We start from the raw sequence: 26025 nt of genomic DNA, 5'->3' as shown, positions 1-26025 counted from the left end.
GACTCCAAAGCCCCCTGCAGTAACAAATGGTTGACGTCATTTAGGCTTCATCCATTAATATCAACAGTGGTCATGCTATGATTTGGCATGCTCATTGCAATGTAAAAAATAATCAATTGAGGGAGCAATCCGTGACACACAAGAAGAAAGCAGCACAAAATCTTCAAAAGGGACCTATTTTCTTAGAAACTGCCAATTTAGAGCTTCAATGTTAATTTCCAGCTTGAAAGACAAGTGCATCAACTTTATCATACAATCACACTCCAGCATAAAAACAAAAACTCTGAGTCCCCTTAACAGTTCCAGCTTGGTGTGACAGGAAAAAGTCACATGAGCATAGAAGCTGCCTGTTCACTTTGCATGCAGGAGCAGATGTGTTTATCGTCTTCCTGTCCTGTCCTAGTGTTGCATTACAAGCTACTGTCTCCAAACTGCCAGGATCAATTAATATGAATAATGAATGTTAACTGTCTCCGTTAGTTGAGTGCTCATTTTGTTCCAGCTCGCGCACGCAGAGAGGTTTAATTTTGAAGGAGGCACAAGGAGCTAATTTTTATTTATAGATAAAAGTAGCTCTTCAAGTGTTCTTCATCAGGTTAAAAGACACCTCAGGTCCTCAACATTCCTCACATCACATATTCTGCACTCCAAAGCACGGCTAAACAACTCAGCTTTTAAAAGGATCTAATTTAGATGGAGAGGGAGGGTGCTGTCATGTCTCTGTGGACTGACACCACCAAGTTAAATCAGGAGACATCAATTGCATTACTCACCCTCCTAAGATCGTTTTACACACTTGAGCAGCCACAGCTCACACATATTAGCTGGGTCAACAAACCCAAACCAGTGGTCACTGACCACCGGCACAAACATGGCTCTTTAAAGCCTGATGTTTTCTTGCTCATTGTCTACATGGCAGAGCAGAAAATGTTGAAAAAGTAAAAAAAGTAAAGAAGGAGGACCTACATGCTGAAAATTAAAATATTTTATTAAACAAACAAACACATCAACAATCACACATCTTATTTTATTTTTTAATGTCTCATTTTGATGTTTGATACAAACAGATCCTCAGTAGCACTAGCTTGTCTAGATATTGATTATAACATGTAATTTATGAAAGAGGCTTAGATTTAAGTAGTGTACTACAGTAATATAACTTCTGGGCAGTTTTAGTTGTATGTAGGTTAAAACAAAGTTGTTGACTAGGAAGATGGTCATTTCCATACCTAAAGCAGACAGCCATCACTTCCTTTTCTTCTTCTTCGATGGATTTTAAAGGCAGTTGGCATCCATAATGTTGCATTTCCTGCCTGGCTTCAAATAAATCTACAATGTTCTAAATACCATAAACCTGTGAATAACAAAATAAAAAACAAACAAAACAAACCACATTCCTCATCCCATTGTCTCTGTCCCATTGTCTTATAAGGCTAATGTCTCAGTCTAGACTCTGAGCGGGCCTGAAGGCCTCGCTCAGCAGCCCATGCACCTCTTCTCCAGTAACTCCCTCAATATCCAAAAACGTTTTTGCTGCATTAACAAATGTTCTATTCTGACTCTCTCAGCATCAGTAGCAGAGTTAATCACCATTGCCAATAAGGCTATGAGCTTAATCTTGTTGTTACAGAATCATAATTCATTACGGTCTCTATCAGACTCCTGTTCCCTGTTGTTTGAGTCACCACCTCAAACACTGAGCTCTCAGACAGCCATCACTTCCATGTAATGTACATATAAATGGTAAACTAAACAAGCCATTAGTATTGCTTGACAATCTATATCCATATAGATTGATTACAATCCACATGTTGCCATGGCAATCAACCAAGCAACATGGATGCATCAATTGTACATAAGTCATTCTCTCCTGAAGGCTTAAAGGAGGTAGGTAATAAAGAATTCATTGCAATTGATGCACCTTCCAGCCTCCTTTTGTCTGATATGGTTCTACGTTGACCCTTTGAAGAAGGAACAGTTTACTGCTCGGTTTTATTTGAGAAAGAAATTATTTACTCAAGATAATTTTTCTACCTTTACCTTTTAGTAATACTCGATTGAAATACATTAAGGTATTGATGTCAATTATCCACAAACAACTGAGTACGGGAAATTAAAATAACTTCAAAAAACATCAAGTTATACCAACATGTTTGTGCTGTGCTGCTTTTGGATTGATTTTTTGGGTGCAATAAAGTACTTTGTTTTTGCAGCTCTGCATGTTAAAGCTTAATTGATCTCTACCATTTACATTATTGACCTTTATGTCAATGAGCAATTAACAATTAGGTGATTCATTATACCCAACAGCCGTTTTAACCAAGAGCTCCGTATGCAGAGGAGTTCGTTTAGGTACATAAAAAAGGATAATAACTGAATCTCAGAGATTTAAAGCACACAAGATGAAGCATGTTTCCAAAGACAGCTCTCAAAATCAGAAATGTCACTTCTTTATTCATAAGAACATTTCTTTTTAATCATTAAAACTCACTAGGAAACATTCAGCTCAAAGAGGCAATTATTGTTCACTGTCTAATATCTCACAGCTCATTTATTTCTTGCACATCCTGAAGAAGCTCTATGATGCCATAAGATGTCTTGAGCTATATAAAGGAGGAGTATTTGAGATAACGTCTTAAAAGTACAGCTGCTCTTTCGACTTAAAAAAACCCACCTGCCTGAAATCTGCATCTAAAAGCCTGTTTGCTGCTCAGGAAAGCAGCCAAATTATTTCAAACTCCAGCAGAGGAAGAGCTTCACTCTAATCAAGTCTGTGCAGGTTTAGTTTTTTCCCTCTCCTTTAAATGTGCAGGCAGCTGCTGGTGGGAGAGGAGTTAATTAGAACCAACCACTAAGCAACAGCATCAGAAAGATTTAAAGCAGAAACTGCCTCATGTGAGCACTTAAGTGGGGGGTTAGCGCGACATAAAGTGCTGCCATGTGGAGAAAAGTGGAAGAGCTTGATTATTGCTGCAGCAACTCTTCCTCCCCGTCGTCAACATGACATTCCAACTTTACTTCATCAGCTGCACTATGATGTTGTGAAATTGTGCTTAAAAATGTTTGTGGAAGATGTTGAATTGTTCTGAACTCTTTTAAAGTTGAATACATGATCTGTGAACGTGCCATTGTTTTAGCAAAGATACTTTTTTTATCCAGCAGTTTCTTGCTCTATGAAGTTTGTTTGAATTCATGGTTTGTGAAACAATTATTATCGTCTACCAAATAATTTTTGAAGAGACGCTCGAAGTAACCCATTGTGCCATTTCTTCTTTGCAAACACTGCCCTCTTGTGGTCCATGGACTCTGTCACACGCCTTCGTTATATGTTAAATATTAAATATCTCAATTACAGACTGTTTTCAAGAAAGACAGCAGTGCTTCTGGTATCATCAAAACACCGGTGCTCATGGAAAACTTCAAACAAGGGGGAGAAAGATAAAAAAAAAGTGGTATAAATAATCCAGGTCCAAATTCAATATACTCTAAATTAGGGAACTGTAAAGATGTCAAGATGTCAAAAGAAAAGGCTTTTCTGGCTGTACTGATGCTGTATGTTTATATTTATTTGAACTTATTTTGAATGAATGTGTAATGTGTGCCTATAAATAAGAGGAGAGGCGTTCACAGTTTAATCAGATGAGATATGCTTGAATCCAACTGACAACACACACACACACACACACACACACACACACACACACACAACTCATTGATACACAACTCATTGATTTGTGCTTTATCTGTTAAATACTGAATCAGAAACTACATGCTGTCTCCTGAGTCATTATTGCCAAAACACAATGCAGAACTTCATCACTAACACACGGGTTACACATGACATGCAGCATATACTACAAGTTCCCCTCAGCTTCCTGCGTCCTATTTGACTCAAAGTGAGGAGCAACAAGATATTAAACACCTGTGCTGGCACTGAACAGCTTATTTCATCTTTATGATAGGATAACTTGTGGAGATGTAGACTTGCATTATTGTGAAAATCACTCACAGAGTATGAATTCATTGGCTGCACTTCAACCAACCTCACATTCTGTAACAAAATATAATCAATGATCCAGCAGGTCTCAGTTGGAGCTGGGGTGGCCATGTGATGATATCACAATGAAGCAATACAACTGAGCACATCCAGTCCCTGACTCCTGCAGCAGGACAACAACCCTCTTGACTGGTGTCTCTCTCTGCAGTAGATCACAGGAATCTGGTAGATCAGACGACAGCTATCCCACCAAGGTCGCTTGTAACTTTCTGCAAACACAATCACCACAGATAGACAAGTGGACAGTTCTCTGGAGGTATCAAGGAGCCACAGCTAATGTGGTTAATGTATCACCTACAGTAAGCACAGACTGCTGTCAGTCTTCTGTAGACCTCTTCTCTTCCTGTGTCAACACTGCTCATATCTCAGCCGTCATGTCTGGACCTTAAAACCACTTTTTCAGAACATGGATTGAATTGTGAATTTATTTTTTCTTTGAACACTATGTGTTGTGGCATGTGCAGAAAAAAAAGAAATAGCCTTTCTTCTTCTGATTGTAAACATTAAATTCAAATACAGTCAGCTGTTATCATAAATGTATTGACGTGTAATAAACTGATAGCATAAGTGAGCTAACTACAGTTAGTAAAGTGAAGGTATTGAAGTATTGAGCGGACACTCTGGCACCCGCACTGCCTTTTTGTAGCGTGTGGTTTTGTTTTGCAGCACATTTGTGTCTTTTCATTTGTTTTGGGAGTTTCCATTTGCTTTTGAGTGTACAGCGTTTCTAAATATGCTGCGCCTTTTTCTAAATGTTTGTTGCCAAGCGTTTGACACCTACCGGCCACCGTAGAATCGGCATGCTGAGCTTGATACTGTAGATTCTCTTTTTTTTTTTTAACAGTGAAATCTCAGGATGGAAATGGAATAGGTCGCCCTCTGGTGGTCATCCTTGTAAATTCATTCCATGCAACAAAACGTTGTTATGCAGACTAGAGAAACTTAAAAGTTGGACATCAGTCTGTAATGTTGACATGAAATAGTTTGATGTCTTGGAGGTTAGTATTTCATTGAGTGTCAACATGATGTAGCTTTAATAACAAGCTGGTCCGAAGTAAAATGTGATACTGTCACACAGTTCATGATAACTGCATCAACACTCTTTTATTCCAAATTAACAGTATATGTTAATGTTTCATAGTGGCTGTGCCCCTTAGTTAAGATCAGCCTCATTACCCATGATGCATGGGTGCTGCTCTTATACTGCGGCCCGTTTGACACTAATGGAGTAAAGCAGGGTCTTAATGTGGGATATTATAGGCCATTGTGTCTAACAGATTGCCTCAAAGGCTGCGCTGCAAAACAGAAATGCCATTATTGACAGTTACTCACATATCTCGATATCATGAGTGTGCAGGTTATTTATCACACTAATAAAATTACGTGGACGAGCAATGAGGCAGGCAGTCTTCTTGATAACCACTCTTGTGCGTTTCTATTTGGCAGACAAATGCACTTATGCTAATATAGATTTCATTTCACTTCACAGTTGGCTTACATTGACTTAGGGAATTCTTGAATCTCCCATAGATCACATCTTGTTCATTGAAACAAGGTGATATGTGCATGGAGTCAACATTTTATCTCTTTATCCATTCTCTCCATTTTTAACCATAAATCCAACTGAGAATAGTAATTAAATCCCCCTGTTCATAATCACCTTATCCAGACTACTGGTTCTGCTGCCCCCTTGTGGAGAAACTCTGTATAACCTTGTACTGAGCCTCCAGCCCACCTCATGAGAAACTACCCAGCTGAGGTCGGATTTTTCAGATGACTGATCACTGCATCTTTTGTCTCATGAGTCTAGAACAAAAGGTAATTTTGCCACATTTTTGATTGATAGTGTCATAAAAATACACAACATATATATTTTTTAACATATATTTGTGTTCATCAATTTTAGTTTTAGTCTCAATTCTGTACAGAAAAATAACGTAACAACATGGGTTAAAAACTACTCATGGATTTCATGTTTCGATTCTCCATTCTGCTTATGCCTAATTTGTTTGAGATTTAAAACCATAAACTATTACATTTACATGAGAAACTTTTCATCCAAATCTTTTAATAACCACAGGTGCATTGGTTTTAAATTCCACATCATTGATGAGGTAGATGTAGGAAACCATTAACCATTTTATTTGACTAATTATACCACTTTTTGGTACCATTCTGTTATTGATTGATTTTTTTTCCCGTACTCTTTTTTATTAAGGTTTTAGGCAACATGAACACTTTGGTTGTATTAGAAAACCAGTAAAATGTTATACACACATACATATACATACATAAAGATTTTCTTGTTCTTTATACCCACATAGGGCTAAATCTTTTTTTTTTTTTTTTTTTTTGCATTCATTGTCAATACTAGCCTATTTGTTTTGAATATATTATTTGGTGTTTTCATGTTTTTTGTATTGTGAATAAAGGAGCAACATTGTAATAATGTGCTTTTTAATCCTTCCTAAGTTAACTTACTTGAATAATGAGGCTTTAATGTTAATGTTTTGGTTGAAAAAGGCTCTTGAATCCACTTATTAATTTATTATTATATATTTTTGTTTATTTTAAATGAGTTTGTAGTGTGATTATGTATCTTTTCCTTCTGCATGGCACGTTGGGTTTACATTTGTGTATGTATACATATACATATACATACACAAATAAACTATACAAATAAAACTGAATTGAATTTGCCATGTAAACTTCAGTTAAAAAGCAACCAAACTTCGACAACAAAACCCCACCCAGTTTGAGATGGGAGGCTCCATTGGACTGCGTGTGTGTAAATCCGTTCCCTCTTTATCCTGCTAACGCTATTGGTCGGCGGTGACGACAATCCCACAACGTGGTCCCGCCCACCGAGCGGATCAAGTTTGAATGAACAACAGCAGTCTGTTCTGGAGGTGCTAGTTGCATTTGCAGTAATTATTAAAAGTGTGTATCATATCAGTGGTGCGTCGATCCAGGATGGATATGAAGAAAAGAATTCATCTAGAGTTGCGGAACCGCACTCCGTCAGACGTAAGTGAGCCTCACGTTTCTCTGGTGATGTTTTCCCCCACTCAGCTAATGGAGAATCTTTCGTGTGATGTCTTGGCGTGGGGATACAAAGTTTCTTGCAAGTTAAAAGATGATGGAGAGGTCGGGTCACATTGTTGCGGTCGTGTTTACAGCCGTGCAGGTGCTGCAGGTACGCCGCTTGAACTTTTGTGCGGCTTGAGGCTCACGTTTCTGATGTGCAGTTTAAGAATGCAGCACAGCTTTTCATGCCAGCGGTAGGATAAACAAGGCAAGCAGTATGAGAAGCCATATTTGTAACTTTTGATCTACGAACGCAGCCATTTCTCCTTTACACCCATTGTTATTGTTACTCACTTGTTTTTTTTATGTACTGTCTGCATGCATTGACCAGAAACTACATTTACCATAAACATTTAAGCCGTGCATTCAGTGCGTGAAGGATGCGGAGACTCAAAGTCATGACATTATCAATGATGCATAAAGAGCACAGCCTTCCATATTATCGACTTGGGAATGCATGCTGCACGCAAAGTCCCTCGAACTGTCCTGATAAAGTCGGTTATTTCTGCAGCAAGTGCATTCAGAGTTTGAGCTTGTGCGTACAGGGGGGAGGCTGCAGCCCCATGCAGCCAGCAAGCAGAAGGCACAGTGCGCACAGATGGCCGAAAGAAAGCGACGTTAGCGTGGACCTTCAGCAGCCACCAGGCTGGGTGGAAACACACGGAGACGTTTCACTCAAAACACGGTCGCCTCCACATTTACTGACCGGCGGTCATTCGTTTCTTCCACCGAGGCTTTTGTTGTTTTAGGAGAAAGAAAACAAAGTGTCGAGCCGCGTTGTTGCTCTAGTTTTCCAGATCTAGGACAAGCCGCCATTTTATCGAGAAACAAAGGCGATCAAAACACACCGAATATTCCATTTATTCGACACAAAGGACCGAAGGGTTCATCATACCTTCATATTTACAGAAGTCTACACACGGCCATCAATCCAATCGGCAACAGTTTAGCACAAAGCAACAATGAAACGTTTTGCCTGGCAGCGATCTAATCTGCCTCAGCTGCCCCTCCTACTCACAAATGACCCTGTGCACGACTCGTAGGACTGTTCGGCTCCGGCTTCTTTTCTCTAATGTGTTTCTGTGCCGCACAGAACCATTCACATTCGAGCTTATTGCGTCTCAACGCGCCGACTGAATAAACGAGAAGGCATTTTCAAGTGTTTGTTTCAGCTTTAAACGTAGTTTAATGTTTAGACTTGCCCTATGAAAGCGCAGCCGATTAATTCATCGCGATACCTGGAGTGTAGAAACGTGTCTATGAATTAGTAGTTCTTTATTTTCCTCACCGCTGATTGGTTGAGTTTAATCAGGATCCAGGTGGAATATTTAGCTGCACACCTGTGACCGTCGATTAAAATAATTACATGAATATTACTGCGCAGCCGATGTTATTAAAACACGTACACTAGTAGGCCCTAGTTGACATTATAATAATGCATAAACAATTTAATGTTATATGCTTTTATTTATTTTTATAAACATTCGATTATTAAAACATAAACTATGTTTATGTAAATGTTTTTTTCTTTAGTTGGTTCAAGTGAAACCGTTTCAATAAGGTGTGATGATACATATTCATTATAAATGATGGATAATTAAAGATGACGTGCTGAATATGTTTTCCATGATTGATTGTGGGGTTTGTTAACCCCCCCATCAACAATTTCAAACTATTTCTGTTATTTGTGTTGTGTAAACTAATCTGTGTGGACACTAAAAATGAAGTACTCAAGTAAACAGTTACTTTTACAAAGTAACTAGATTTAATAAGTTTATAGAACAAATAGTGGGCAAATAATTGTAGATGAGAAGTGCAGAGTTGAGTATCTGCATAGTACTTTGCATTTGTCAATTGTATGAGCTGTTCCTGTTTTAAAATAGATTTGTTTTATTTGACATAACGTGATCACAAGTGTTTGTTCTACAGGTCAAAGAACTCGTGCTAGACAACTGTCGCTCGAATGAAGGCAAGATTGAGGGACTAACAGATGAATTTGAGGAGCTGGAGTTTCTTAGCACAATCAACGTTGGACTGACGACAGTCGCCCACTTGCCTAAGTTAAATAAACTGAAAAAGGTGGGTGTTTTGTCCAACAAACAAGGCTTTTGAGTGTTTTTCACATATGCACTGCAGAACATTTCGAAAACATTTAAAGGAGACTGCCACTAAATATTCCTGAGTTGCTTGTCTAAACATTTTCATATCCCAACGTGTATGAGGCAAAAGATCATTCTTGTCTATATAACATGACTAATGAAGCGGTTGCTGATTCTGTTATCAATACAATGTGTCTTTCAACACATACAGTATTATTCAATATATGGTGGAGAAGAACATACTGAAAACTGGATGAAGCCGTTTCATTAAGTGCCTATGATCTCAATGGTAGGACACATAGTCTAAAGTTGTTGGCTGGTCGCTGAATTCAAATGTCATCATGCTTTCCCACCAGCTCGCTCTGAATTTTCCTGAATATTTCCAGCTGCGTTCACACACCAGCTCAAGCTGACTTCACGCTGATAATTTACTAGGTGGTTGTAAGGAAAAAATCTGGGTATAGTTCAAGTGAAAAATTCAGCTCTTTGCATTCACACATGCAGCTCACCCCTAAAAGACAGGAAGTTCTCAGAAGTTTTGTGCAAGTGTGAAAGGCCCATATACTTTAAAGTTTCTGGATTTTCCAGAAATTGATTGTTTGAATTGATCAACAGCTTGAACTCAGTGATAACAGGATCTCAGGAGGGTTGGAAGTTCTGGCAGCCAAATGCCCCAACCTCACAAATCTCAACCTCAGTGGAAACAAAATTAAAGACCTCAGCACAATAGAACCATTGGTAAGTATCACCTGAATAAATAAAAGCACAATGTAAAACCTACTAGCTGTCTTATTCATCTAAGTTTTTTTCTGTTTCTTCGGACAGAAAGAATTGGCCACCCTGAAAAGCTTAGATCTGTTTAACTGTGAAGTGACAAACCTGAACGAATACAGGGACAACGTATTCAAGCTACTACCGCAGCTCACGTACCTGGACGGATACGACAAAGATGACAAAGAGGCACCAGATTCTGACACTGAGGTTTACCCGGAGGGCCTGGAGGACGATGAGGACGATGACGATGGTATGTTCAAGGCCAAAAAGCCAAGAATTGCTTCGGACACACCAACATGGAGAGCTTTGTCTGTTCAAGAATCTGTTCCACGTGCTAATGTGAGCGTTCTAACAACAGGCCAATGTTTACTGTTTTACCCAGATGTAGATGAAGAGGAGTATGATGAAGACCCAGCACCTGGAGATGAGGAGGAGGAAGAAGGAGAGGAAGATGAAGAGGAGAATGATGAAGATGAAGACGACGACCTCAGCGGAGAGGTGGGAAGACAGCAAATATTTTCTGCACTCACTTATTTCAGGAGAATTTTTATCTGTTTGGACGATATTAACGGCATTCTCTTTGGTTTTCTAAAAAGGAGGAAGAGGAGGAAGATTTGAATGACAAAGAGGTTGATGACGAGGATGATGAAGGTGAGTAGATGTGTGCACTTGTGTTGTGTGTATTTTGGCACCTGATATTAATATGTAAGCGTTTGTTTATACTTGTCTACGAGGTCTCTTATCTTTTATACATTTTTCTCAATTTGCACAATTTCATAAATAAAGTTTGACTTGTCTTGACCTGTAGGCTTGTGCACTTGCATAATAGTCCTGCCTGTACTTAACACATATGAAAACATGTGGTCACAAGACCCTCAGCTGTTTCTACACAGGTGATGATGCAGTACCTGCATTGTGCAAATGCAATCAAACAGCAAGATGAGAATAAAATAAGTGAAAGAAATTTAAGAGGCAGTGAAATGTGTTTTGGAAAACTCATTAGTTGTTTCAGCACCACCTGTTTGTCATGGCTTCCTCCAGGCTCTTCTTTTCCCTTTACACGCTCTATTGTGTTAAAATCAAACCCGGAATTCAGTCTCTTTTCAACACACTACATAACACCTGTTAAAACACAGCACGTTTGGTAGTCAGTTAATTCAGTAAATCTTTATTGTCCATCACAAAGCGTTGTCAATTTGTCCAGTTATGTGAAAACTGTGTAGGAGGAAGGAGGGGTTTATATCCCAGATTGTTGACGGTGTATTTTTAACCATGACTCCTATTCTCTAGAAGAAGAGCGGGGTCAGAAGAGGAAAAGGGACCTCGACGAGGAAGGGGAAGAAGATGAAGACGATTGAGAGTCCTCTTGAAGCTAAGTTGTGAACAGTTTTAAAAATGGTATCCCCCAGTCACTTCCAAACAGCCCTACGTATTATTCCCCCAGTTTCATATTGCAGTAGGAGTGAGTTTTTGTTAATGGCCAGTCAGGTAGACGGGGTTGTTTGGAAAAACAAGCTAAATTTATGTATCTTTGATGCTCCCGTGTACCAGTCTTTACGGTCCACTTTTAACTGCTTTGTGGACACCAATTTTTGTAATCTCAAATAACGGCAAAGATAAACCTTTTTAAGAAATTTTGTTTTCTCACCGTTTGTGTAAGACCCGTTTCTGATGTTTGAAGTTTGATGACTTGTGTATTTTGAGACCCCCCTTCAAAAGAAAACGACAAAATGAAACAAAAAAAAGTGTGCATGTCTTAATACATTTTAAAGTCAACTACTGGATTTCATGTATGGCTGTTCTCTCCTTGTCTTAAATTTAATTTTGCATTGTTCTTTTTTTTTTTAAATGTAAGTTATGTATTTGTAGTGTCACCAGTAAGCCAATACTCTCTGCTGTCCTGGTGTGAAACTTGTGTCTGAACATGCACAGTGTGACCCTCACAGGGCATATTTTTAACTCATAGCAAAAAAAAAAAAAAAAAAAAAATGTCTGCCCTTGTCGAAGCTGCTCCTTCTCCTTTAAACCCTCAGCTTTGATAGTTCGGAAATTACGTGTTCTTGTAAATAATGACCAAATCTATTTTTTTGTATTCTCTTTGATGACGGCAGACATCTAACAGACAACCGAGGTGAAACTATGAATTGTAATAAGATATTAAATATGTATGCTGCTTTATCTAAACATACGCAGTGACATTTCTTGAGAATTTGAACATAACTTTGTATGCATAATCTTTCCATAAAGACAACTATTATCGCTTTCTCCATGTTCATTTCTGTGACACACACAGGTGGCATTGGTAACGCTTGACTTTGTGATGGTAGAGTAGAGAAGTGCTTGATATAAATGGAGGTTACAACAGAAACGTATGTGCATTGAAAATTTATTGTTTCAAAGTGTAAACTGGTTAAAGTCAGTTATTTGGACTTTGCTTTCATGATTTTACCTATCGGTCAAATTGGCCTACCTCAGTGATTTTTCACTCCATGTTAAATCCACTGTCATCAGCCAAATTGTTTCTTTTTTTTCCTCCCATTCACTTCAATAAATCCCTTTTTATATATGTTTTGAAGTCTGTGGTCCTTGTATACAGTTCCAGTCTTCACTTGTACTCCTGATCCAGGATGCACTTTTCAGCAGAGAAAGATGTCATACGTTCAAGTGCAACAGCAAATCCAACTAAGCAACGCAATGATGTGATTGGCTTGTCTCCCAACAAGGTAATCAGGTTTGATCTACAGAGAGAGATCCAGTCACTTAAAAAGCATTAAGAACCTTTCCATAAATTCTGTAGAAAACTTAAGTCCTCCGAATAAGGAAGCACCTGACAAAGCACAATTCCTGCTGGAACTTCACCTGCCTCTCATCTATAGATGATCCATTACGGCTGGATCCTTCTCTCCCTGTCTACTTTCACTGTAGCCTTTTCACTTTCCTGCAAGAAACGTACACATTAACCACACGTCAGAGGTTCTACGTCTAGTTTTTAGATTGTATTTAATTTTCCTCACTTTGATATGATGAGGAACAATTTGTTTTTTCAATTTTATTCCTTGACTTACTTTTGACTTTCTGTATCCATAAACTCAATCGTTGCCGTACTCGTACTCAATATGTTTATCTTACTCCTTTCTTGTTCCACAACATGTCTGACTGTGATGGGCACTGGAATGAAAAACACAATGAAGAAAAGGCAGGATCTTTTTCTGGAACTGCTTGAGCCTGATAACACAATAGAGAGATTCAAATACTAAGCCAGTTCATACTTCTCTTAAATGTAGCAACAACAAAAAAAAGTAGTAGAAGAAGTACAGCAAAGGCATAAACTGAAATTCAGCCTAAGTCTTGTGGCGATACATGTGGAGAAGGAGAAGAAGATGACCTGCAGACTAGAGAAAAATGACAGGTTAGCACATCTTAGTAGCGGTGATATAGTTTAAATGTCAAAGGATGGATATAAAGACAGTCTTTAGTACTGTTAGGAATAGGCAAGAGAATCTTTGTATACCTTATCTGAAGGTGTGAAGTTGGGGTCAAAGACCGAACACTGTTTAAGGTACTGTTTCACGCAACTCTTGCACCACTTCAAACAGAAACATTCAGCAAAATCTATCAAGCGTCACAGTCATTACTTGCGCAGCCACATCTTACAAAAACAATGGGATTAACAAATATACATGTTATTTGCTAGAAAGGTCAAATATGACAAATAAATAGAAGCAAATGTACACTTCCTCCCATCCTCAAAATTAGCCCTAAAAACCAAAAAGCCTACAAAGCTTCCCTTGAGACTATTATTGAGTAGTTATACAAGTCCACCGCCTCTGGATCTCCATTTCCTCTGCTGCTTTCCCACCTTTTAAATTAGGAATAGAAATACTTTGAGTGAGCAAACTATTCACTCTCCTTGGGAAGAAAGACTGCTTGTGAGAAGCCGTGAAGTCCATTTATAACAAGCAGTAGTTGTGGGTAAAAGTAGCAATAAAGGATAAGCAGCTCTGAGGAAAAACAGGAGCCATGTCTGCAAAAGCTTGTCTCATCTTGCAGAATGACTTCACGTCAGCCATTTTGAGAGGATGCAGCAGCTTGCTGCTATCTGTGTCTGCAGCAGGGTCTAAGGCCTTGGGGAAGAAAAGTAAGTGCCAGACACAGTCTTTTATCCTCCACTTTTTGCTCCAGCAAATAATAAAAACTAGATGATGGTTTTGTCATAACAGGAGAATGAGTGTTCAGGCTCCTTTGCCTGCGTGTAACCACATGAATCATAGGGTAGGCATGGTGAGGCAAACACACAGGAGGTCTGGCAGAAAAAATGCAGCAACTGATCATAACACAGAGTTTGATCAGGAATATCAAGTTGTAAAAAAAGAGATAAAACCTCACTATATTTAAATCTGATCATTGATTTCATCTTGGGCTGGCAATCCCTGAACATTGCCTTGCTTACATTATTTATCTTATCAATTAGAATATTCCGGTAATTGAATCAGTTATGACATAATTCCAAAATGTATCGTATTACTGTATGCACTACGCAGGGCAGCATGAATGAACTTAATGACATATCAAAAAGGAGAGATGGGAGCGCTCAGAAGCTTGTCGGAGGTCAAAATTGGGGGCAAAAGGAAGCAGCTTCATCAGTTCAGGAGGCTGAGAGGTCACACGTTGTTCGGGCTAACATTCTTCAGATTGTTTAGCTCCAGCTCCAGTTGACGTATTCGCACATCCTTGGTGGTCAACTCCTCCTTCAGCCGCCGCAACTCATCCTGCTGCCTGAAGAACATCCGAAGGAGCTGTGTAAAAAGACAAAGGGAAACTCAGGTAAGTCAAAACAACAACACAACAATGAAAAGTTGCAGTCCAAAGAGAACAGCTTCTGAACATTCAGGAAAACCTTTTCAAGTCAAGTTGTAAACCAATTAGTCCAGCCTGCGTACTGTACTTCTCATTTTTCATGTTGTTTTAGATTTTTGGATCCATATTAACTATGAGAGCTCCTCTTTATGGGTCCATTACATAATGGACTATGTACTATGCAGCACAATTACCTGAGTCCATCTCTTTGATGTCCCATATAACTAAGGCAAATACAAGAATCCATCTTCAAATTGCTGCCATTATTTTTTTTCCCATTAATAATATTGGATAACAACGTGCAAGGGTCTGATTCCTTCTAACTCTCTTAACAATATGCCTAAGCTTCTTCCCAGTAGGGCCTTTTACATTGGAGGAACAGCAGATTGAAGTTATAGTCACTGTGAAGACCAAATTCACAATACTACCTCATTCTCGGTCCGGGGCGGTACGTTTTCCAGCAGGTCAATACCATTCACCACCACACTCTTCTTTTCCTTAACTGGAGCCTTGAACACTAGTTGGTTTGGAGGCCGGTAACCTTCCTTTAGGGACATCAAGACTGGGTCTGTTTGAACAAAGAACCAAGGTAGTAAAAACCAACACAAGGCACACTGGTCTCCACTGTTGTGTGCCTAACCTTTAAAATGGTGTCAGCTTTTTAGCATGTGCACATGTGTCTGTCCCAATCATAAGGTAACTATAAACACCAGAACATGTAAATCATTCAATGTTTCAGATGGTGACGAAAGTTTGTCGGAGAAAATTATTTTTACCGAGTGTCTGAACACAAGGTAAGTCTTTCAGCTGTTTATTGCAGCAGCAGAACATTGTGTTTGGAATCAGTCCTCATCAAAAGGCCAAAAGTCCTGTTAGTCCTTAAGCAGTTATGGAATCTTCACCACTTCCTGTACGACCTCTCCCCAAGAATCTATCTGTCTCAGATGCTTTCATGTGGTCTCTGCTGCCTACCTATGCTTGACGGACCTTTGTGTTCTCGCATTGTAATCTATTTAAGCGTTCTTTGCTGCATCATATAAGGCCACTGTAAACTTGATAATCTAAATGAGATGGAGTCAACCCAATTAATGCACTAGGTCTCACCGAGGTTGCTAGCACTGCCCAGCTTCTTGGTATCTGGACTTTGTCTGGCAAGTGTGGCTTGACTCTCACCTTCCCCAAACAAATGCTTTTACAAGGCAGCAGAATGGTGGAGGATGAAGTCATCTGATTTACCGGCAATGCTTCAAGACACAGCACCTGCCAGATCTGCCATTTCTGTTAGACTTGTGAGAGTCTAGTTTTCCAGCCCACCAGGATTGGCGTTAGAGTTGCTGGTATTGGACAGAGGTAACATGTGGCCTTCCTTTTACCACTGGCTAAGGTTTTTGATACATGGCAGAAAAGTAAAGGAATCTCAGACAGTGAGTTGGATGTTTACATTTCCATACACTTTCTTTTGCACTCCCTTGCATCTTGTCACATTGCTATTGCTATTACCTTGCCTGAACCACAGACTTAGAACACATTGTAGCTTTATCCTGAGGTCTTACATCTTTCACAAAATGCATTTCTGATAAGGTGTATTCTTGTTCCAGATTTTTGAACAGGCCCTAAATCCAAGATGATACTCCCTTGCTGTACTTGTCCCTTTTCACCCCTGAGAGTGTCTGTTGTCTCCCAGGAGTTAAAGGGGGAGGCTTGGCCTATACAAACTTTATTTGTATAGAGTCATTTTATAACAAGTGTTATCTCAAGACACTTTACAAAAAGCAGATGAAGGACTTAACTCTGTCTGTTAACATTACAAGAGAACAGGTAAAATACCTTACTCATTGCTATATTACAAGGGCCCAGCTTAATCTGTCGTTGCGTGGCAAGAAAAAACTTCCCTTTAACAGGCAGAGATCGTCAACAGATTTGGACTGATGATGGAACAGCCGTCATGAGCATGTGCCCTGCTCTCTCATCATATGGAAAGGGTATGTTGTCCAGTAGACATTGTCCTTTTTGCTGCTGCTAAACTTCAGTCAACTAAATATCTAAAGGTCCCTATTCTTCTGTCACCTTTTTTTTCCCCTAATGTTCTTAAGAAATGTAGGTAATCTTTTTCCAACAGCATTCGCATCTCTCAACCTTGTGTCCTACTGTAGCTGTGCAAGCTTCAGGTATGCTGATCATCAAACTTGTTCCTTCCCTGTGTGAGCTGCTGGGTTGTTTGCAAATGAGTCATCCCTAGCCCCCGCTCACTCTGATTCAGGAGGTATCCTCTACTTAGTATTTTCTGCAGCTAAGTGTGGGTTGGAGTGGATCTTACTTCCTCTACACATTCTCTGCCTCTAGATTAATGTTTAACTGGCTGGTGATTTAGTCTAAAGACACCATAAAATACATGATAGAACCTGGTTCAAGTTAATATAGATGAGAGAAAAATATCTTTGGGGGTTTTGCACAATGACATTGATCCTTTGCAAAGACAAAAAAAGGTTCATCAAACCTTTTTTATTACTTTGACTTTCAAATCACATCAACAAACAAACATAACCTGAATGAATGAATGAATGAATGAAGGCAACCTTTATTTCCTTATGGGTAATTTGCTTTGCAAAGACATTATCAACCATACAGTCAACATGTAACCAAGCATTGCATGGTTACATGTAAGGGATATCAAGTGCCAAGTTCCTGTTGTGTTATCTGTTCTGAATGCTGTGGGGGCCAAAGGATGGGATGCTGCTTTTAGTCCATATTCAGGGCATTGTGTACCTGCACCCAGAAGTGTAAAGGTACAGAACTGCAGCACTCAGTATAAATAATACGGTATGAACTTGCCTCTACTGTACATTTGGCTTGTGTTAAACTGTGTTACTACTAATTTAAGGTAAAAGCTGTGTGTGTGTCTGAAGTGTTGTTCACCTCTATTAATGCCACTCAGCCATTCACGGGCAGACAGGGCTGGTTCTGTTCCAGCTGTCATGGGGTAGATGTCCTCCTGGTATGTGTCAGACTGTAAACCAGGACACAAGAAAGACATGATATGTATTATAATACAGTCAATCGTACAAATCACATTGTCTTTAAGCATAACCTCACCTCTCTTTGAGGGTCTGAATGAATCTCAGCCTACGATAGTCACATTTAACTGCTACTCACCCTTCTTGGGACAATCATTGAAACTGGTTCAATCAAACCCTTCAGGGTTACTAATTTGTAGAAGCGGAAAACCTCGCAAGTTCCCACATCCAACCCGTGCTTTGGCATCACACCTGCAAACAAGATGAAAAAGCATGGTGCAAAAAATCATAACAACCATTTGACTTGTCAGGATTAATGGCTCATAGGATAAGAGTCATAATAACCAGAGTAAAATATAAAAACCTTTCTTATATGAGACTTCATTGGTCAATCTATTACAATATTTGGAATACTTAAATTCATCCACTCTTTTTATCCTCACAGCCCTAAAAAAGTCAATGTTATTTAGAGCATGTGTGTACTGAGACCAAGACTAATAAGTAAGTGGTTAGGATCTCTGTTTTCCTGCTTTCAACAGAAAGGATTATACATCACTCATCAACAAATGACTTACCTAGACCTTTCTGAGGGGCCGGGGACCTATACTCCATTAGGTATTGTAAGTATGGCTTCTCTGTGGTTATCTCAAAGTAGCGGATGTTGCCGTCCCCCTGTGTGGGCATTAGAATTCAATTATGGAAGAATACTGGAGACCAAAAAGAGAAATGTTTCTTCTTGTAGAGTGACAGTCAAACTCACACATAGGAACAACCTAACAGCTTGTGGCACTTATTACAGTGGTTACTGCAAAAACAGGCACATGTTTTATGTGAGCATCTCAAATAGGTGCTGAACATTTGGCAGATCATGTGAATACATTCTGAAAACTGTTCTCATTTACAGAAAACATTAAGTCTGATAAATGGAAACATTTCTGTCTACAGAAGTCAGGCATATGACCTAGATGAAAACACAATCAGAAGAGGCATGTTCACTTACAAACTGTCAGTGTCTGTAACACATTATACAAATTACATTGCTCTTAAATTGAATTGCTGTTGATTTATTTTGGGGGGAAATAATTAAAGGAGCAATATGCAAGATATCTATTTAATGAAATCCTAATATAAACTTACTATATCATCAGACTTTAGGGAAACATGCCATGTTGAAATGCTGGCTGCTCTGACAACATCACAGCCACCAGTATGTCCTCCTTCTAAGTTAAGATTCTGGTCCTGAATGGTTTGTTTTTGTTTTGACCAGAAAAGGTAGGCGGTTTTAAGGCCGCTCCAAATGGCCATTTTTGACACCCCTCGATTTGCCAGGCAAATGGCAAACCAACAGGTTTTGCAGCAATGGAAACAAGCAAACAAACCTGCATGTACATTAACTCAATGAAGGAGCAAAGTCGGGGGGAGAGACAGCTCTCTGTAGTACTAACTTTAAACGCTACGTATCAGAGTAACATATTGCTTTATTGGATGCAGTGGCTACATTTTTTAGAAATCCTTTGAATCATTGTTCAGCTCTCTTGGTGATTTATTATCGCATATTATGAATGAATGCTCTGGTAATCAAAGAAAGGGGCATTGTTAACTACAGAGGATTATTATGTCGAGGAGTTTTTGCTAGACTGAAACATGTCTGATACACTTTCTTTGTCTGGTGGTCAGATGACAATAACTACAAAGATGACAATATGTTGGATTTCTGCCACTACTGTTCAGTTTCATGCTCTTATAGACTTAATGGTAAAAAGATTTGTCAAAATGTCTAAGATATGTCACAGTCAGAAAATAATTTTCTCGTGCTGACCTTGCCCGCCAGGTACAACATGTGTGTGTCGGCATCATAGAAGGGAAACAAGAGTCCTGAGAGGCCGTCTATGTCCTCCTCCACAATTGGCATGGACAAATCCTCCTAAAGAAACACACACAAGCAATTAAAAAAGCACACACCCACACACTCACTCCACCCACTTTGGTACAACAGGCATGAGCCATATGGAGGTATTGTCTGACCTGATCCCACAGAGCGATCTGCCGGGTGTTCCAGCGAGAAACCCCTGTGGTGAGAAGTCGCTTCAAGTTTCCCAAGAACACCACCCTGTTTACTCGGTGGTTCTTACAACTGGCATGCTGGTGGAGCAGAACACAAAGAAAGAGCAATGCTTTAACGTGCGATACACTCACAAGGACAGTTCATGCAGAATGAATCATTATGTTATTGAAATTGCAGTATGGACTAGTGCAACATTAAAATCACAAAGAAGAAAATGTGTTTAGTTCAGAGCTCAAGAAATGTGATTTTAATAGATTCTCAGTGAAAATAAAATTGTAATGCAAAGATTAAATATCCCTCTTACTGAGAATAATAATACATATTACAGTATTTTGAATATGACACTAAAACGCTACATTTATCAAAACTAGGGGATTCAATATTCCATATAGTTTTCAGCAGCTGAGTGTTATTATAACTCATTAATTATTTAAATGAAATACAGAGATTTAAATGTTGAAATCTTTGATGACAAATCTGCATTTCAGGTACAGAAAAGTTTCATGATTTCTCCCCTTCCTCCTCCTGCTGCCTGGCCTTGATCAGCTCCACTTGGAGCAGCAGGGGTGCAGCAAATGGGCCTAATCAGAAATTATTTCATGGTCGTCCGGCTGCGAGAGCCCCAAGGTCAAACGTGAAGTGATTGAGAAGTGGTCTGAACCAGCTTAAGCTTTTTAGGTTTGCAAATATTTTAGATATTATGAAGTCAACTGCCGTCCGTCTTTGAACACTATGTGATAAAACCTTTGACATTAATTAAATTTCTTCAATTAATATTTTCCCAAACCACGAGAAGGGCTTCAACGCCTGCTGAAGATTTAGAGCAGCGATTGGTCCAATATAATACACAATATATTTGTGTCAAGCATCTAATTCCAAAACCATGTGCTCTCATATGCTCTTTTGGTTTCAAGCTTTCCACAAGATTTTGGTAGCTGACTGGTGAATTTTCTCCCTTTTAGTCACAAAAGCATTAGTGAGGTCTGGTTCTGATGTTGGCCGATAAAGTCTGGCTTATTGTCGAGATCCTATTTTAAGATCTTCGAGGTTGTTGCTCTGTGCAGGCCTGAGTGTAAAATCATTCTGCCAGAGGAAATCACATTCTCTAAATGTTTGTGTCAAAGACGGAACAACACACAATTCACTCAGTACAAGCAAAAGATATTTGATAATTTAAAGAACAGCTCTGGCTCTAATTCAAACAAATGCAGTAAAATACATTTTCCATATGATGGTGTAATCAGGCACCAGTTTTGGCACACTATGATTGTCAATTATTAAAGAAATTAAGAGGTTCACTTAAGGTGAACATTTTATGATTATTATTTGTTTGATTTCCTCATGAGCATCAATCATAGAGAATTATACATATATTTCTTCACAAAAACAGCTGGTCTGTATGTTCAGTCTTAATACAAAAATGTCAACCTCCTCCTTCTCACCTGCAGGACTGTCCCAGAGCGTGGCTCGATGACGCGTAGCTTCTTGTCTTTGCAGCTGGTGGCCAGCAGGCTGCCGTCTGTGTTAAAGGACATGCTGAGGATGACATCGGTGTGGCAGTCGATCATTTTCACCGGCTCTCCGATCTCCAGGTTCCAGATCAGGACCTGACACATTGTTTGTGTTGAGTTAGTAAACGACTGAAGTGCTTAAGTAATCAATGTGATTATTTTAATGAGCTCATAGTTCTAAATGCCCCAAATGATGTACTCTTTGAAAATCACCATTTCAAGTACATCCGCCTAAGTTTTAGTCAGTTAATTAGCCTTTTATTATAACTGTAAATCTATTGATTGTTTGTTAGTGACACAACAAATTCAGATTACCACCACAGGGTGTCATAATTATGGTTCATGGGTTTTTTTCTGGTAAAACTTAGAAATATGATCTTTTACAGTAACAGAAAAGATCAAATCTTTTTTTCTCTAACTAGAATAAGTAAATACTTCGATGAGATGTTCTATACCTTTACTTATTGATCAATCAGAAAATATAACATCTCTAGTAAAAACAGTTTTTAATATCACAAACTAGCTCTTATAACTTACCGTGATCTAACAGTGTTTGAGTATCCAATGCTCATAGACCTGATGTTATATATATATATTGTGTTGATTCAGCTCATTGGTGCTTGGAGTAACTGGTGTGGTACCTTGTAGTCGTAGCCAGCACTGAACAGGATGCCGCTGCTGGTAGGGTGCCACTCGATCAGACCCACCCGTCTGCTGTGACCGTACAGCTCCAGCACCGCCTCGTTCATGTTTCGCCTTAGACCACCTTCTGGGATCTCCCATACTCTCACCTGCCACAGTTCACACAAACACACACAAGAAATACAAATAAATAAACAGAATCATAACAAACCAACACACCTACTGGCATTTCTTAAAGAACATGTAATTAGTGTTGCACCGCTGAGTCATATTCTACAAAACTCTATAAAATAAACACCAAACTATAATCAACATGACACAGCTAGAAATCCCTCTGATAAAAAGCAGCGCATGGTATCAATGCAGCCCATTGCATTAGGATTAATCAGGATTACAGCCATGGCTCGAGACTCTGTGTATGACCGGAGGAGATTATCCTGCAACAAGTGAAAGTACTCTACAGGATACAGAGCTGCAACCATAGCTTCACTAGGATCAGTACAGAAATGTAACAGGTGCATGAACTGGAAAAAAGGCCAACTGAGTTTTAGAGTGGACTATGTCATGTAACATCTGATGAGATTAAGAGTGATGGTGGTGAAGGAGATTCTATACAGGATTCAATGTCATTTATGCAGTCACTCGACTTGCTCAAAGGCTTTTTTCCACATCTGTCTTTTTAGGCCACTGGCTCACAACAACAACAGCCAGAGCAGCTGCAGGGTGACGTCCAATCAAAAGCTTGTGTCTGATGCAAACTGTGTGATTAAATGAACCTCTCGATAAATGACTTCTTTTGTCTTCAGCGATGACGGCTGTCAATCTCAGTATTTTACAAACTCAATTAATTAGTCATATACAATATGTCTTCAAGTCTTCAATGCCTCTAATTCATAATCCTGGCCTCTATACACGTGCATCTGTACTCTGTTTTTCTCTTACCGAGGTGTCCTCAGAGCAGGATGCTATGATGTTTTCAAAGAAGGGATTCCACTTGATGTCCAGCACATTGCCTTGGTGGCCACAGACTTTTGGGTAATGAGAGTCCAGGCGGCCCGACTGAAATAGAGAGACAGATTCACGTTAATTTATATTTACTTGTGTTTAAGGAATCTGCTTAAAGAAGTGAAAGAAAAAGAAAAATCAGCACATTTCAACATTATTTCTATTTGATGCTTTTCCAAAGACAAAGACAACTGGTAGCAACACGACACAAGATACATTACCCACACAGAAAACATTAGACTAATGGAGCAGAATATGAGTGTTTACAGACCTCATAATCAGTGATTAAAAAGATAGAAATTCATTTAATGAATGATACTTTCTTCTGGAGGTTTTGGATCCATCTGATCCTTTTTGAAACTACCCTGTGATTTTATAGCTGAACGTGCAACAGCAATAAAACGCCATCAAATTAAAATTGCATCAGTGAAATTTGATGAATCCTGAACAAAACAAAACAGAGCTTGTTATTGTGCAGGGACGTCTGAGGCTACATTATTGTTATTGCAATAACCCATCGAGTCCACTGAGGGGCAGTGACTCATAACAACAGACGACAGAAACCTCCTTCAAATGTCGGTCATGATGTCATCAGTGTTTGATGTCACTTCAATCCACACTGACCTCTTTTTTTTTTATTTCCAATGAGATTTCTTTTACAGCGTCAGGTCAAGCCTCACTGAAATCATGTGTGTGTTTTTGTGCCGAGTGTAATACTGTCCTCACTGAAAAAAGATAAATTCTAACTGTCCTCCCTCTCCAAACTGAAAACATGTTACATTTAAAGAGAGCAGACCAAGTGAAATACTCCATGAAAAAAAAACACTTTGAGTTATAAGAATTGTGCATCAGTCAGTAAATCCCTTTACCAAAAAAATCTGTTTCGGCCTGTCATTAGTACTTTGCCCCAGAGTTACAAGTATTGAAAAACTGCCCACAAAACTAATTCTGGGTAATTCAAACCGCATCCATGAAAACAGGAGTTTATTGGGCCTGACACAACCTGAGGCCTGCCTGGTTTAACAATGTGTGAGTCTGTAGTCCATTACAGTCCATTAAGATTGAAGACTGAAACCCTGGCATATTATTTACAGGTCTATTTAAGGTCTACTTCCTTCGTACCTTCTGACCTACTAAACAGAAGAGCACAGGAACTTATGATCTTCGGCCCCAGGAACTTTTGTTACTCTCTGTTCCAAAGGTCAGGACTGAACTGGGGAAAAAGGAGTTTCATCTGCTCCCGTTATGTAGAAGTAATGACAAAAAGACTCAAAAGTTCATGAACTGGTCTCATTGGAAGCTTTCAAGGAGATTTTACAAGACTGTTCATGGGCAATCGTGGAAAATACTTGCTGTTTAAGGTTGTTATTTCTTGTCTTTCTAATGTATTATAGTAATAATCATGTGTTATATTTGTGTGTATGCCTGTCTTGGACAGGACACAAATTACATTACCTGCAGTACCTCTATAAGGGATTTGCACGTCAACCAAAGGTACTGTATATTAATAATACAAATAACATAGTAGTCAACTATTGTTTACCAAGACTAATCAATAGCTTGCTAAGAGTGAGATGGCCACCCACAGGAAACAAGGTGGGTTTTAAAATATGATTCACAATTTATTTCAATGTCTTCTCAGTCTGCCCACAGAATTTTTTTTTAATAAGCTTGAGTTAACACTTTTCCAGAAACGCTGAAGGCTTCTCTAACAAGGTAAGGGACGTCTGCCAGAACCAATACAAGCACTGCCTGCCAAATCCTGACACCAGTGAAGTGTGACATCAATTCATTCAATATAAGAAGAGGGAAGAAGAGCAGACAGTGTGACTAAGATACTAATATGAGCGAGGAAGGAGGACCTTGAAGTGAGTGCTGGAAACATTTGAAGGCTCTTTGAGAAAATGAGCTATACAGTGATGCCTGCATGATATGAGAAAATCATCCAAAGTGCGATTGCATTGTTGGCTATTACAGCAAGTGCAATAACCTAAAAAAAAATCAAAGAATGCGTATCAGCTATAACACACAGTTTTCATGCCTATCTGCTGTTCTTCATGTTTGACATGACACCTGTTCTTCCTTAATTCAAAATAACTAAAAAAACAGTTTAATTTACCACTAAAGTGGAACCCATTAATCTGAGGTTGGCATATAGCTGGCTTGGACTTCCACTCACTGCATCAAATTGGTGTTAGCGTAATACATTCCTAATTCAATATGAGCATAATACAAACCTCCATCCAGCACTTAAAATGTGCGTATACTGACTTAGAATTGAAAATACTTACATCATGATAATGACATTTTACTTAATTGCACAGCAATGGCTACTTTCAACTCATATCTTCAACATAAGGGTATACATTTTAATTCTCAAATACCCTCTGTCTGCACTGGGAACGTAAAAGTAAAATGACAAGAAAGGAAAGTTTGGATGATGTGTAGCTTATTCTATGAATGTTGGAGTGACTGAGAGGTTTTCACATGGCCTCAAAACCTTAATAACTTGGGATCAGAGGGACTTCATTTATAGATGGAACTAATTACCTGCAGTGAAACAATGTCTGTTGGGAACCATGAGGCGTAAAATGGTTTGTGAGGGATTAAGAGGAAATCAGGAACATAAAAGATTAGACCTGAGATGTACCGGTACTTTGGTTTTACTGCGATAAAAAAGGTTGGACGAATAAATGAGAGCAGTTGCTGATGTTTATCTGGACAACACACAAGAGGCACAGACCTTTGTTAGCTTCTAATCTTTTTTCAGCTCATTTCCTGATGCTAGGTCATTGATGAGAACGCTGGGTGGCTCACAGATGTGCAAACCTGGTACAATTTTTCTCCAGCAATCCACAGGCATCACACTACTGCTACCAGTATGCTATTACTTATTGGTGTGCAATCCTTAATG

At 39.0% G+C, this 26025-nt stretch overlaps 3 protein-coding genes across 5 annotated transcripts in view; 2 read left to right on the top strand and 1 right to left on the bottom strand.

Annotated features, from left to right (window-relative positions):
- trip4 (thyroid hormone receptor interactor 4) overlaps positions 1-26025 on the top strand; it is a 301289-nt gene that overhangs the window by 21083 nt on the left and 254181 nt on the right. The gene's annotated exons all lie outside the window — the stretch shown is intronic.
- Positions 6789-12577, top strand: anp32a (acidic (leucine-rich) nuclear phosphoprotein 32 family, member A). Of its 2 annotated transcripts, none has more exons than XM_079339412.1 (7): positions 6789-7084; positions 9074-9223; positions 9859-9981; positions 10069-10267; positions 10400-10515; positions 10614-10668; positions 11311-12577. In XM_079339412.1, exons 1-7 carry the CDS (start codon positions 7031-7033, stop codon positions 11373-11375), a joined length of 762 nt encoding a protein of 253 aa, XP_079195538.1. In that variant the 5' UTR covers positions 6789-7030; the 3' UTR covers positions 11376-12577. The 2 variants fall into 2 exon arrangements, with proteins under 2 accessions (XP_079195538.1, XP_079195537.1); XM_079339411.1 differs by having other exon boundaries at positions 6799-7084; positions 11308-12577.
- The window catches only part of coro2ba (coronin, actin binding protein, 2Ba), a 42770-nt gene continuing 29134 nt past the window's right edge, over positions 12390-26025 (bottom strand). For both annotated transcript variants that reach the window (XM_079339408.1, XM_079339409.1), the window contains exons 3-12: positions 23049-23165; positions 22106-22255; positions 21396-21560; positions 19914-20030; positions 19708-19812; positions 18464-18560; positions 18028-18140; positions 17791-17881; positions 15303-15442; positions 12390-14813 (exon numbers count right to left, since the gene is read on the bottom strand). In XM_079339408.1, coding sequence (XP_079195534.1) covers positions 14679-14813; positions 15303-15442; positions 17791-17881; positions 18028-18140; positions 18464-18560; positions 19708-19812; positions 19914-20030; positions 21396-21560; positions 22106-22255; positions 23049-23165 — 1230 coding nt within the window. In that variant the 3' untranslated portion in view covers positions 12390-14678. The remainder of the gene's footprint in view (positions 14814-15302; positions 15443-17790; positions 17882-18027; positions 18141-18463; positions 18561-19707; positions 19813-19913; positions 20031-21395; positions 21561-22105; positions 22256-23048; positions 23166-26025) is intronic.

This window comes from Symphodus melops (assembly GCF_947650265.1).
Source record: "Symphodus melops genome assembly, chromosome: 3".
NCBI lineage: Eukaryota > Metazoa > Chordata > Actinopteri > Labriformes > Labridae > Symphodus > Symphodus melops.
The sequence above is the reverse complement of the archived record's forward strand: the minus strand, read 5'-3'. Positions and strand labels throughout refer to the sequence as shown.